Consider the following 12,755-nt stretch of genomic DNA (forward strand, 5'->3'; position numbering starts at 1 on the left):
GGGATTCTGGGACCCCCGGACTATTTCCGTGGGATCCTCACATTGCCCTTTAGTTCTTCTATTGGTTGGGTGGAGAATCAATAGAGACCACAGTTCTTAAACAAAACCAGTTTATTACAATATAAGCTGCTTAAGACCAAAAAGCACTTTAGCACTTACAAATCTTTTAGGATAAAAACATAACATTTCCATATTCAGCATAGAATACTTCAACACACAGTGCACTATCATGAAATACAGAGCACCCTGGCCTAGTCAACACGAGCTCACAGAGAGTTGATTGATGACCAGCCAAGAGCAAAGAAGTCTTCAACAATTTATACCATCAGTACCCAGAGGTTCAGCTCATAAGTATAATGTAAGGTTAACACACTTTTAGCAGAAGAATAGCAAAATAAAGAGAACAGTTTTCACCCTGAACTCATACCCTCGTTACCCTAGACAGCCAAGGATGTTATGGATAAACTTTGTTGTGACTTTATTGGAAGCACAGGCACCTGCTTCAGCAAGTATGTTGTAGGTCAGAAGCTACAAACCTTCTCACTAGGAGTCTTTGGCACAGTATGAGGTTGAAATGATAGACCGAGAGAAATGTAAACTATTCTTTTTAGAGCAGAGTGCATTGTCATGCTAGAGAGAGGCTTGATAGAGGACAATATCTAAACCTGAACCAAACAGAGAGGCCTCAGCTAATCCAGCCTGTTATCCAGAAATGCCTCAGGCTCATTTATTTTTCTGCCACAGGTTTGTTCCTTGATTTAAAGTTAGGGTCTTAACCAGTTTTCTCTTTTATTCCTGCAGGCTGGGAGAGTAGGGCTGAGGGAGAACCACAGCAAGTCTCACTGGAAGGACTGGGAAGTACAGAAGAAGACCATCTGTGGAAAATTGAAATAAAAGAAGAAACGGAGAATGAATCCTCCACTTCTCAGGGTGGTGACTTTCCCGAAATCCCGATCCAAGTTAAAATAGGGAAGGGAAAGGAAAGAAGTAAGTGTCCCATTTGTGGGAAAAGCTATAGTTGTAAATCGAGTTTTAATGCTCACTGGAGAATCCACACAGGGGAGAATCTGTATGAATGCTTGGTCTGCGGAAAGAATTTCATTCAGAGTTCACACCTCACTTCACATTTAAGAATCCACACAGGGGAGAAACCATTTCAATGCCTGGAGTGCGGAATGAGCTTCAAATGGAACGAGCAACTCCGTTCACATAAAATAGTCCACACAGGCAAGAAGCCATACCAATGCATGGAGTGTGGGAAGAGCTTCATTCGCAGCACGCATCTTACTTCGCATCAGCTAATCCACACGGGAGAGAAACCGTACAAATGCAACGAGTGTGGAAAGAGCTTCATCCGGAGTACCGAGCTCACTATCCATCAGAGAATCCACACGGGAGAGAAGCCGTATCAGTGCTTAGAGTGTGGGAAGAGTTTCTCTCAGAGCACCAACCTCACCTCGCACAAAAGAATCCACACTGGGGAGAAGCCGCACAAATGCCTGGAGTGTGGGAAGAGCTTCACTCAGAGGTCCTACCTTAGCAGGCATCATCGGATTCACATGAAGCCCTACAAATGCTCAGAATGTAGCATGAGCTTTTGTGACGAATCGGACCTTAAAGCACATCAGGTCATCCACACGGGGGGGAATCCCTCAAATCCTCGATACGTTTGGAGCGTGGAAAGAACTTCAGGTTCCTCTCAGATCTTACTTCACATTGAAGGATTGACACCCGTTTGGAAGCACGTGGACAATCAGAATAAAACTTTTCCAACTGATCAGCCTTTAATAACTGTTACAAACCCTAATTTTTATTAGCTTAGGGGTTGTTTTTTTTTACACTTTCTGTGCAGGAAAATGTCCTTTCTACCTTCTCTTTGTCAGAAACCTGCACGGAGTGAGGAAATTCTTTTAGATCTACCATCTTATAGTGGGAACTCCAGATCCTTCCTTGCTTAATTGTTTTAGTAATGAAAGATCCCTCTTTCCTGCTTACAGGAAGGGCAAAAGAGTTCCAGGACACCTGACTTTCACCAGGTGTTCTCAGGTGATTTGCTTCAAAGTTACCTGCTTCTTACATCAGGTTTCACTCCTGGTTTGTGAGCGCCTCACCTGATGGACAAGCTGGTTTCCCGCATAAGAAGCCTTCAACTCCAGCCAAGGAGGGGAGCACGTGAAGTTTTGTTTCCTATCAAGTATGTTTGGGGAGGAACGTTGGAACTGTTCTTGAGCTTTTCCACTAACATGGCGGAGTTTCAGTTTCCGGCTTCTCCATCCGAGACAGAGCATGTGCCTGACGCCATCTTGAAATATCTTGAACAAAGAGACTGCGATTATCCATACGCACTTGAGCCCCGTCTGGCTTTAGATAGCTGTTTGTATTTTTCTATTTTGATACCCTTTTTGAATTTTTTCCGCTTTCTATAAATGTTGTATAGACTCTGATTTCCTTCTACATGAAATGCTATTTAAAAAAAGAAGTACCCCTTTTACTGTATGTCCGTGTTCAGGATTTTCAAAGAGCACTCACCTGCCCCCACGTTAACGTATTTAACCCTGCTACCAGGTTGTTTTCCCCCAATAGTACTACAATTTTAGCCCCCTTTTAAAAAAAAATGAGAATAGATATCTTCAGTGACCGAGTGAACGGCAGACGTAATAGCAGTCACTTGGTTTTAAACGGTTGACTCTTGGTAGAATTAAGCTGGGCGTAGCGAGGTGGACATTGTGCGGCAGAAGTTCGGGCAGAAAGGAACTCTGCACATACTCGGTGTTCTGGGTCTCCATGACAACTGAAAGTATTTGCACAGAGGAAGAAAAACTGCATTACGAGATGCCCAAAGTTTCGCCACGACTCCTTTTCCGCATATAAAGCAAGCAAAAACAACAAAACTTCACTTGAAGCCTTTATCTTACAAGAGGTCAAAGTAAACCTGTGATGCAGCAGTTCTCTGATCACGTGTGGGGAGTTTTTATGATTATAATCTCAAAAAGGATGTTAACAGGCTAAAAAAATTCCAGATGTCTGAATAATCACTGAGAGTCTACCATGAGCCACTGTGACATGCTGTTGGACTATGACTGGGGAGGCCTGGGTTCGAATCCCTACTCAGCCAAAAAGCTTGCTGGTGATCCTTGGGCCACCCCTCTTTCTCAGCCTAACCTACTTCACAGGTTTGTTGTGAGGATAAGGAGGAAAAGGGGTCAGATGTACGCCAAGCTGAGCCTCCTCGGAAGAAGATTTTTTTAAAAAAATGTAATAAGAGTTTTTGCGTTTTTTAGTTTAGAAATAAGATGTGGTTGAGGTTTTATGAAGCCACAAGCAGTGTTTAGAGAATGGAAATAGCAAAAAAAAATTAAAATGTTTCCTTCCCACCTCACAACACTGAGGCCCGTGTTTATTCAACGGCACTGACGAGAGGTGGAAAGGTGACACTTCTTTGTACGACACATAATTAACTTACTGAGTTCACTACTACAAGGAAGAGGAGCGGCTTTAAAAATTGAGCTGTTCAGATTCTAGAACTGGCCTTACTGGTGGTTCATACCCATGATTGCTAAATGGAACCTCCGTGTTCAAGAGCAGTATACCTGTGGTTAGATTCAGGTGGGTAACTATGTTGGTCTGAAGCAACAGAACAAAGTTTGAGTCCAGTGGCACCTTTAACACCAAGGAAGTTTTATTCAAGGTATACGTTTTTGAGCGCATGCGCACTTCTTCAGAGCCACTGGATACAAACATTATAGCTGTGGCTATTGGATGTTGAGGATGAATGGGGGGAGGGGGTACTACCTTCCTGCTTCCCTTGTAATCTTCAAAGGATACAACTGACGAGCTACTGTTAATTGGTAAAATAAACCAAGGCCGTTCTGATGCAGAGTCTCCCATTTTATTTTTGGTGCTTTTATTTGGTTAATAGTTAGATGGATTATGTCGGTATGTTAGCACAACGTTATCTGCTTTGCTTGGTACTAAGGCTTTGTGTAGAAAGTATTTTAGCTAACAGTTTGCTCTGAAGGGGGGGAATGGAATTTTCCCTGTGCAACATTGGCACCGCGCGGATCTCTGCCTTACAAGTTTACCTGGCCAGATAATGAGGTTTTTACATAATAAAATATTAAAAAACGCTTTTCCAAAATACAGAAGAGTCTTGTTTCATTTTTCCAAGAAAGAAGACTAGGCTCATGAATTAAGAAGTTTAAGGAGGATATAGACAAGCTGGAACGTGTCCAGAGGAGGGCAGTGAAGATGGTGAGGGGTCTGGAGTCCAAGTCCTAGGAGGAAAGGTTGAAGGAGCTGGGGATGTTTAGCCTGGAGACAGCTGAGAGGTGATATGATAACCGTCTTCAAGAGCTTGAGGAGCTGTCATGTAGCTGATGGTGCAGACTTGTTGCCCTACAAGATCAGACCAGAACCAATGGGCTGAAATTAAATCAAAAGAGTATTTGGCTTAACATTAGGAAGAACTTCCTGACAGTTAGAGTGGTTCCTCAGTGGAACAGGGCTTCCTCGGGAGGTGGTGGGCTCTCCTTTGGTGGTTTTTAAAAAGAGGCTAGATGGCCATCTGACAGCGATGCTGATGCTGTGAACTTAGGCAGATCATGAGAGGGAGGGGCAGGAAGGGTTGCCTCAGTGCTCAGTTCTTGTGACCAGAGTTCCCTCTAAGCTGAGTTAGTGTGAGTTAGCTCAGAGTTTTTTAAACTCTGGCTCACACATTTTTTTCTTAGCTCAGGAAGGATGGCTCCAGAGCAAACTAATTTATGCAGCAGCCAAATCGCTTGCTGTCACGACTCAGGTGGGGGTGTCACCTGACGCTGCCTCCACTCTGGATTTAGGTTCCCTTGAGAAGGCCCAGAGTACCCTCCCAAGACCTTCAGACCTCCCTTTAGGCTGAATAACAGGCGTGAGGACCAGGCAGAGTAAAACAAGGGAAAGGTTTATTTTATAGGAGGTCAAACAACAAGGTGCAGAATAATAACAGTAAGTGGGTGAAAAGAAAAGAAATCGAATGCCCGAATGTGTCTAAATATACACTGTCCCTAGCTCACTATCTTAAGTGGCCTTACACTACTCACCCTGTCCTCAGGATGAGGGTCTCTCCCCTGCAGCAGCCTTCCTTCCGGCTCTGCCCTCTGGAAGAAAGAACAGCTCTTCCTGCTGCTCCAGAACTTTTATTTCCAGCCCTCCTCTTTTCCTATTGGTCCATTTTGGCTCCAAAACTCCCAGGGGCTTCTGGGAGGTGTAGGCCCAGCCTCACCTACTGCTAGCCAGGCTCCTTGGGCCTAGTAGACCTCTGGTGGCACAGCCCAGATCATTTAAACAAGTATAAAGCCAACAGTTGTGATAGTCTGACCCACAATCAAACAGTCATAAGACTTATAAAGAATGCTGTTTATAAAGCACTACAACATAATACACAACTCAATAGAAAATCCTTGAACCAAACATAATCAATGTCGTCTCCGGATTACATAACAACGTTTCAAAAAATGGATCTTCTTCAGGAGATATTATAGTGGTGCCAAAGCTCTCAGTTTCATAAATGTTAGACAACAAGTCTTAAGAATATTAAATTCAGATAGGACGCTGATCTCAATTAACATTCAGGCTCAAAATATGCTGCTATGTTTCTACTGGATCCCGGGCCACAACTTTAATGCCAGTAGCTCACAAAGCAGAATTTTTGCTCACAAGACTCCACATCTCAGAGGGAGCATTGCTTGTGACCCTTTCTTACAGGCCCAGGGAAATGCTGATTGCCACTTTGGGGTCAGGAAGCAAATTTTCTGCAGGCCAGTTTGGCCAGGGGTCCTGGGGGGGGGGGTTCCCCATCTTCTGGGCATGGAATGTGGTCAGTGGGAATGTGGGGGAGGAGATATTTGTGGATTTCCTGCATTGTGCACAGGGTTGGACTAGATGACCCTGAAGGTCCCTTCCAGTTCTATGATTTTAAGTGTGTTAGTCCATGTCTCCAAGTCAGGGGTGGTGGTAATGGTGAGGGTTATCCATACGTGTCCACACAAACTGTAAGTATCTCCATATTGAAGATCATTTGCTGGGTTTCTTGACATCGTCCATTGACGATAGCTTTCAGACCCTCTCACACTCCCAGCTCTTGTATGAGAATGTGAAAATATATATTCAGATAAATCAATTTGAACAGTGAGGGCAACCACACAATCTCTTTTGATTTTGTGGAACAGGGTTGGTTTTGAACAGTAAACCTTCCCCTCAGTTACAAGATGTTCTTAGCGTAGCAAGCATAAAGGTTAAGGGTTCACTGCTGTGAGGTTAAGTTTTTTGGTCCATGAGAAGACAGCGATCACTGAGGCAGGAGTTGTACGTAAACAACGACGCTGGGGTATTTGTTTACAGGTTGTTGTTTTTTTAAAAAAACCGATCAGCAGCACAGGACTCCAGGCAGTCAAAGGAGAAACCTGGCTGAGTCTCATAAATTTAAGCTAGATATGGCTTCAGAGTGTGACTTGAATTCTCCTGAACGCTTGCAGGTACAAGCAAGCTTTCGCTGACTACGTTGCATCCTTTCACACACACATACAGAAGAAGAGACTTTTCTGACTGCCTATGTATTCTGTTTCAATAGCTGGTTACTAACTTTCCCCCCCTGTCATTTCAGACAGACCCGTTTTAGTAACTGGCTGCTAGTGGAATTTATTTACCGTTTCATACAATCCCGGTTGTCTCCCGTTGGTGAAGCATCCCTGAGGCGTTGTTGACAAAAACTGGGGTTTTATTGGCATTATAAGCCACCTTGAGTTATTTTTAAACAAAATACCTATCGTTTGTACCCTTTAAGGAAGTTTCCTTTACTAAGGCCTACTTTGGCCTGCTTTGCAGTTAATGAAGCCATCTGGGAGGGAGGCAAACTCAAAGGTGAAAGTGCTGACTCCTATTCTGTTCTTTCATTTGGCTTTCTGCAAATACAGGTGTGGACAACTGCACCCCAAGCACTCCGTCCAGTTCTGAACCCTCTGCAATTGCTTTGGATTATTAGGAAGAACTTCCTGACAGAGCGGTTTCTCAGTGGAACAGGCTTCCTCGGGAGGTGGTGGGCTCTCCTTCTTTGGAGGTTTTCAAACGGGGGGGGGGGGCGAGATGGCCATCTGACAGAAATGCTGCTTCTGTGGACTGCAGATCATGAGAGGGAGGGCAGGAAGTGTTACATCAGGGCTTAGTTCTGGTGGCCCAGGGAAATGCTGATCACCACTTTGGGGCCAGGAAGCAATTTTTCTCCAGGCCAGTTTGACCAGAGATCCTGGAGGTTTTTTTCATCTTCTGAGCATAGAACAGCAGTCACTGGGCATGGGGGGGGGGGGCTTGGTGAATTCCTCACATTGTGCAGGGGCTGGACTAGATGAGCCTGGAGGACCCTTCCAACTCTGTGATTCTACGATGCCGATTCCTCCCCTGTAATTTTCATCCTTTTTGCCTAGACGCAATTCATGATTTACTTCATTTCATTCGAGAACAATGGGGGGGGGTTGTTTGTTTTTCTCAAGGGAAAGATTGGTTTTTGGAGCTCCTTCCCAAGCACCAATTGCGGGCTTTGGGTGAGACGGACATAAAATTGCCAGCACCAGGTTGGGAACAAAGTTTGAGTCCGGTGGTATCTTGAACACATGAAGTTGCCTTGCACTGAATCAGACTATTGGTCCATCAAACTCAGACCAGCAGCACCTCTCCAGGGTCCCAGGTGTAGGCAGGGCTCTTTTTGTAGAAAAAGCCCAGCAGGAACTCATTAGCATAATAGGCCACACCCAACAGCAGGAACTCATTAGCATATTAGGCCACACCCCTGCCAGCACAGCTCATTAGCACATTAGGCCGCACCCACACGTTACCAGAAGTGTGGTCATCCAGCCACACCCACCTTTTGCTTGTTATTCTGTTGACCTTGTTTGTTGTCAAAACCCAGGGCCTTTTTTTGTAGCAGGAACTCCTTTGCATGTTAGGGCACACACCCCTAATGTAGCCAATCCGAATGAGTTCCTGCTGTTGGGTGTGGCCTATTATGCTAATGAGTTCCTGCTGGGCGTGGCCAACTCGGGAGCCAGCCGGAACACCGTTCCTGTGCGTTCCTGCCCCAAAATAGCCCCGGGTGTAGGTCTTATGCATCACCTCCTACCTGATCCTTTTAACTGGAGATGCCAGGGATTATGCACCAAGCAGATGCTCTATCGGTGAGCCACAGCCCCTCCCCAATGTTTTATTCTGGGTATAGCTGTGTAAACAGGGGGCACAGCTATGATTAGTTAATTTAAGATTACACTGTGCAGAGATATGTAATAAATAAACTCATATAATTAAAATTGTTATAAATGTGCTTTATCTCAACTATCTCTCCTTATATATAATTGAATAGTGGGTGCCAAAGTTCTAATTCTAAAATGCACTCCCTTAGTGTATGGCTGATGGCACTGCTCCTCAGCATATATCGCCACCAATCAGAAGGCAAAGCCCAAGTCCCGCCCACACCACAACTGCTGCGACAACCTGGTCTTTTGCATATGGAAGCTGATTGGACTTCAGTCCATTCCACACCTCAAACTCCCCCCCCCCGCAAGGCAGTTGGAATGTCAGTTGCATATGGAACCTGCTGTATTCTGGTGGTGTGCAGGTCCCAGGTTCATGTTTTAAAAGCAGACTGACACTGTTTGCCCAAAGCCAGAGCACTCTCCCAGAGCCTCTTTCTAGCTCTCGTTGTATTTATTTCCACAACGGGCCTTATTTCTAGTAATAGTATAAATAAGATGCAATACATATACAACTACATCTAAGGATTCATCGCTTGTTGGGTGTGGATCCTTAATTGCTACAGGCTTCATCCCCGTAATGAAGTTAGGAGGAAGCGAACTTTCTTACATAGCAGGATAATTCTTTGGAAAGTTTTCCTATGTCTGATTTTTTCATACTTTTGGAAGGGACATCTTTGAGACTATATTTTGACTTTTGATTTATATGTAGTTGTATATGTATTATATCTTATTTATACTTATTATATTTTAGATAAGGCACACTTATAATATTTATAATTATATGAGTTTATTTATATTATATGAGTATAATTGCGGTGGTTTAAGTGGTTAAGATGCTGAACTGCAGGCTGTGGAAGGTCGGTAGTTCAGCAGTTCGAGACCCGGGTGCCGCATGATGGAGTGAGCTCCCATCTCTAGTTCCAGCTCCTGCCAACCTAGCAGTTCGAAAGCAAGAAATTGCAAGTAGATAAATAGGTACCACTTCGGTGGGAAGGTAACAGCGTTCCGTGCACCTTGGTGTTTAGTCATGCCGGCCACATGACCACGGAAACGTCTTCGGACAGTGCTGGCTCTTCGGCTTTGAAACGGAGATGAGCACCGCAACCCTAGAGTCGGATTTGACTGGCTTTCGAGCAAGGGAACCTTTACCTTTTACTATTTATTTATTACATATTTTTGCACGGTATAACCTTGTTTACAGTAATTATTCTGGGTATAAGCTTTTGCATGCATGCCTGCATCCTTTTGCACCCTTTCCGGATGTCCACTGACTTACCGTACTGCTCTTGGTTATTCCCATTGAACAAGTGTCTTCTTGGTTGCCAGCTGTGTTTAGAAAAATTTGATGAAGCAATGTTGGATTTGGCTGGATGCTACAGATCTCTTTTTTTCTGAAATTCTGGGAGGGCGGTGGCTTTGAAGTGCTAAATTTCCCTGCTTGTTGAAGGGTAACCTTTAGTTTAGCCATCTCTCACTCCGATTCTGAGTATTTGGATTTCCAGTCTACGTCTCTGTTAGTACCATTCCTTTCAAACTTTTCTGTGGTTTCCCCCCCCAGTTTTGGTCCCACATTTTTATTTAAAGGTCTTCCCTTTTCGTGCATCTCTTGCTTCAGTTTCCTTTTTTTAATTTATATTTTATTTTATTTAAGCATGAAACAGTTACAGAAGGATCACATTTCTTGTAATCAAATAGCTTACGTGGTCCATATAAGCATTTCTGTATAATACATAAGCATAGTATTATAACTAAGTACACTGTTTTGAAATAAGTATAACACACTATCGGAACATCGGTCAGGGAACCAAAATCTCCTGGATGTTCCAGGCCCCAAGACCATCAAACTTGCAATGACCAGGGCCAGGGCGTTTTCGGTGGCGGCTCCTATCTAGTGGAATGAGCTCCCAGAGGAGATCTGGGCCCTGCGGGACATTGTACAGTTCCGCAGGGCCTGTAAGACGGAGCTCTTCCACCAGGCTTTCGAGTAGGAGCCGCCACCACCACTGTTCCATCAACGCCCTATAATCTCCACACACTACCACCGCTGGTGCGGGTACCATCGGAGGGAGCGGGACGTTCCTAGGAGATGACAGGGCAGTGGGGATATGCACTGCTGTTGTTGTAGCTGTACCATTAAGAACACCATCTTGGTTTTACGATTTGGAAGTGAGTAGGGGAACACCGAAAATGTCTTTTTATGAATTCTATTTAAGTGTTTATCTTGTATTTTTAGTATTTTATACTTTTTTATTGTTATAATCTGGCGTTATGCCTCTGTTAGCCGCCCTGAGCCTTCGGGGAGGGTGGGATATAAATCCAAAGAAATAAAATAAATAAATAAGCATAATGTAATTAAATTATACACAAACAATTCAACAGTACTAATAATACTAATATTGTCTAGAATTATGTATAATTTACTGATTTTTATACTTTGTTCCATAAACAACTAGGAGCATTGTTCTGATGATTTGAATACAAGGTCTAAGGAGCATAAATTAGATTCAGTTCAGAAATAAATCATCTGTCTATAAAGAGGATTTTTTGGGATTACTTCAGCCTCAGCCATATAAGTAGTGAGTGGATACCAAGTCGCAGTGAACGTGGTTTCTGATTTATGTGAGGGTGTATTTGAGGTGTGGAGTGAGATCCTTTCTTGTTCCGTCAGTTTGGTATAGTGGTTAGGAGTGACGGACTCTAATCTGGGAGAACCGGGTTTGATTCCCCACTCCTCCACATGCGGCTGCTGGGTGACCTTGGGTCAGTCACACAAGTTGTTTCAGAGCTGTTCTCTCAAGAGCAATTCTCTCAGAGCTCTCTCAGCCCCACCTACCTCACAGGGTGTCTGTTGTGGGGAGAGGAAGGGAAAGGAGTTTGTAAACTGCTCTAAGGCTCTGTGTGAAGGGCAGGATACAGGCCCGTAGCTAATATGTGGCCCACGGGGCCCGGCCCCCTTGTGTTTCTTCTGGGCCCCCTCCCTCCGGGGCTGCCCCCAAAGTGCTCCAACTTACCACCTGCACTGTACTTCCATTTAATTAGCTGGTGGGCCCCCCCAAGTCCCCCTCCCAAAGAATTCCCTAGCTACGGGGCTGGCAGGATATAAATCCAATCTCCTCCTCCTCTTAGAGCTGATAACAGTGCTTAATGCCAGCAGCCTCTAAAAAACTGTTCCTGCACATAAAACCTACATTTGCCCTCTGTAATCCCCCTTTCTTCTAGTATTTCCATAGCCGAAGCATGCAAGCAATTTAGATATGCTGAGGGGGGTTCATTAATGTGCTGATAAATCTCATAAAACTTTCATCTCAGAAACTATTGCCATATGCAGTTTCTAAAATAGCAAAACATTCATTTGCAGACGCTTTTCTCCCTGCTCCCAAAACTATGTACAATGCAGGTGGAAGCAAGTTCTCTATAATTTTCCTCCTTTTAATATTTTCAGGAATACTGCCATCTTGTACTAACTCTTTTGCATGCACTCTCCAAACAGAATACTCTATTTTCCCTGCCGGTTTAAGTGAAACACACGAAAATTTCTTTAATTGCCGCTTTGGAGCTGCTACTGAAATCTGAGTTGTGCTGGCAGTTTGCAAAACTCCTGCCAACAATTGTTGCAATTCAGGAGAAAAGTTTGCAGCGGGAGTAGAGGTTGTAACTGGAGTCTTTTCTGCCACATAACTGCCACCCAGCATTCTTCTTCTTGTGCAAAACTGTTATGCTTCTTCCCCAGTAATTGGTGCAAACTCTGCATCTATAGGAATCACAGCCCACTTTCTATGCAAGTTGTACTTCCAGCACTGCTGCCGCAGACAGAACCAGGTGTCTGGAATTCACGCAGCAACATCTCTTCCCCTCTTCCATTTATCCCCTGCATCTTAGCAATTGCACCATACAGTTCTACGACATTCTGAATATCCTCATTTACATATTTTGAACTTATATCCCAGACCAAAACAGCTTTATGGGGATCAAACCCCAACTTTGTGCACACTTCCATTGCAAGCAGTTTATATTTGCAAGCGCAGTTCTGTGGGGCAGAACTTGGAAGGACTCTTACAATAATGCAAAGAGAAGAAAACATTTTTACTTTTCGCTTAACATCATATCAGGTAACAAAGGCATAGAACTTAGTAAGGCAACAGAGCAGGGTGTCAGAACCCACATCTCAGGCAATGTAACACACGCTTCTTGAGAAGGGTTTACTTTATTGATAAGCTATGGACGCATTGGCAGGAACACTGTTGAGAATAACGAAGTGGGCAAGCGCATAAGGAGATATAGGGGATTCGTATATCCCCCCCCACCACCAATTGGGGCAGTTTGCGCAAGCTTTCTAACGGTTGCTAACTGGCATACATTTGGAAAACAGGAAAGTTCCCAAGACCGAAAGACTCAACACATTTCCACCTGCTAGGCTTGAAGGTCATAGATAAGCATTACAGCAAAACTACATGAAGCATACAGAAAGGAATGTAATAC

At 44.1% G+C, this 12,755-nt stretch overlaps 1 protein-coding gene across 1 annotated transcript in view; it reads left to right on the top strand.

Moving 5' to 3' along the window:
• Positions 1 to 12,755, top strand: part of LOC107123423 (zinc finger protein 721-like) — a 112,666-nt gene that overhangs the window by 13,890 nt on the left and 86,021 nt on the right. Inside the window, exon 7 of the mRNA XM_015426670.1 lies at positions 802 to 1,528. Coding sequence (XP_015282156.1) covers positions 802 to 1,528 — 727 coding nt within the window. The remainder of the gene's footprint in view (positions 1 to 801; positions 1,529 to 12,755) is intronic.

This window comes from Gekko japonicus, unplaced genomic scaffold (genome assembly GCF_001447785.1).
Source record: "Gekko japonicus isolate JY-2015 unplaced genomic scaffold, Gekko_japonicus_V1.1 scaffold2302, whole genome shotgun sequence".
Classification (NCBI taxonomy): Eukaryota; Metazoa; Chordata; class Lepidosauria; order Squamata; family Gekkonidae; genus Gekko; species Gekko japonicus.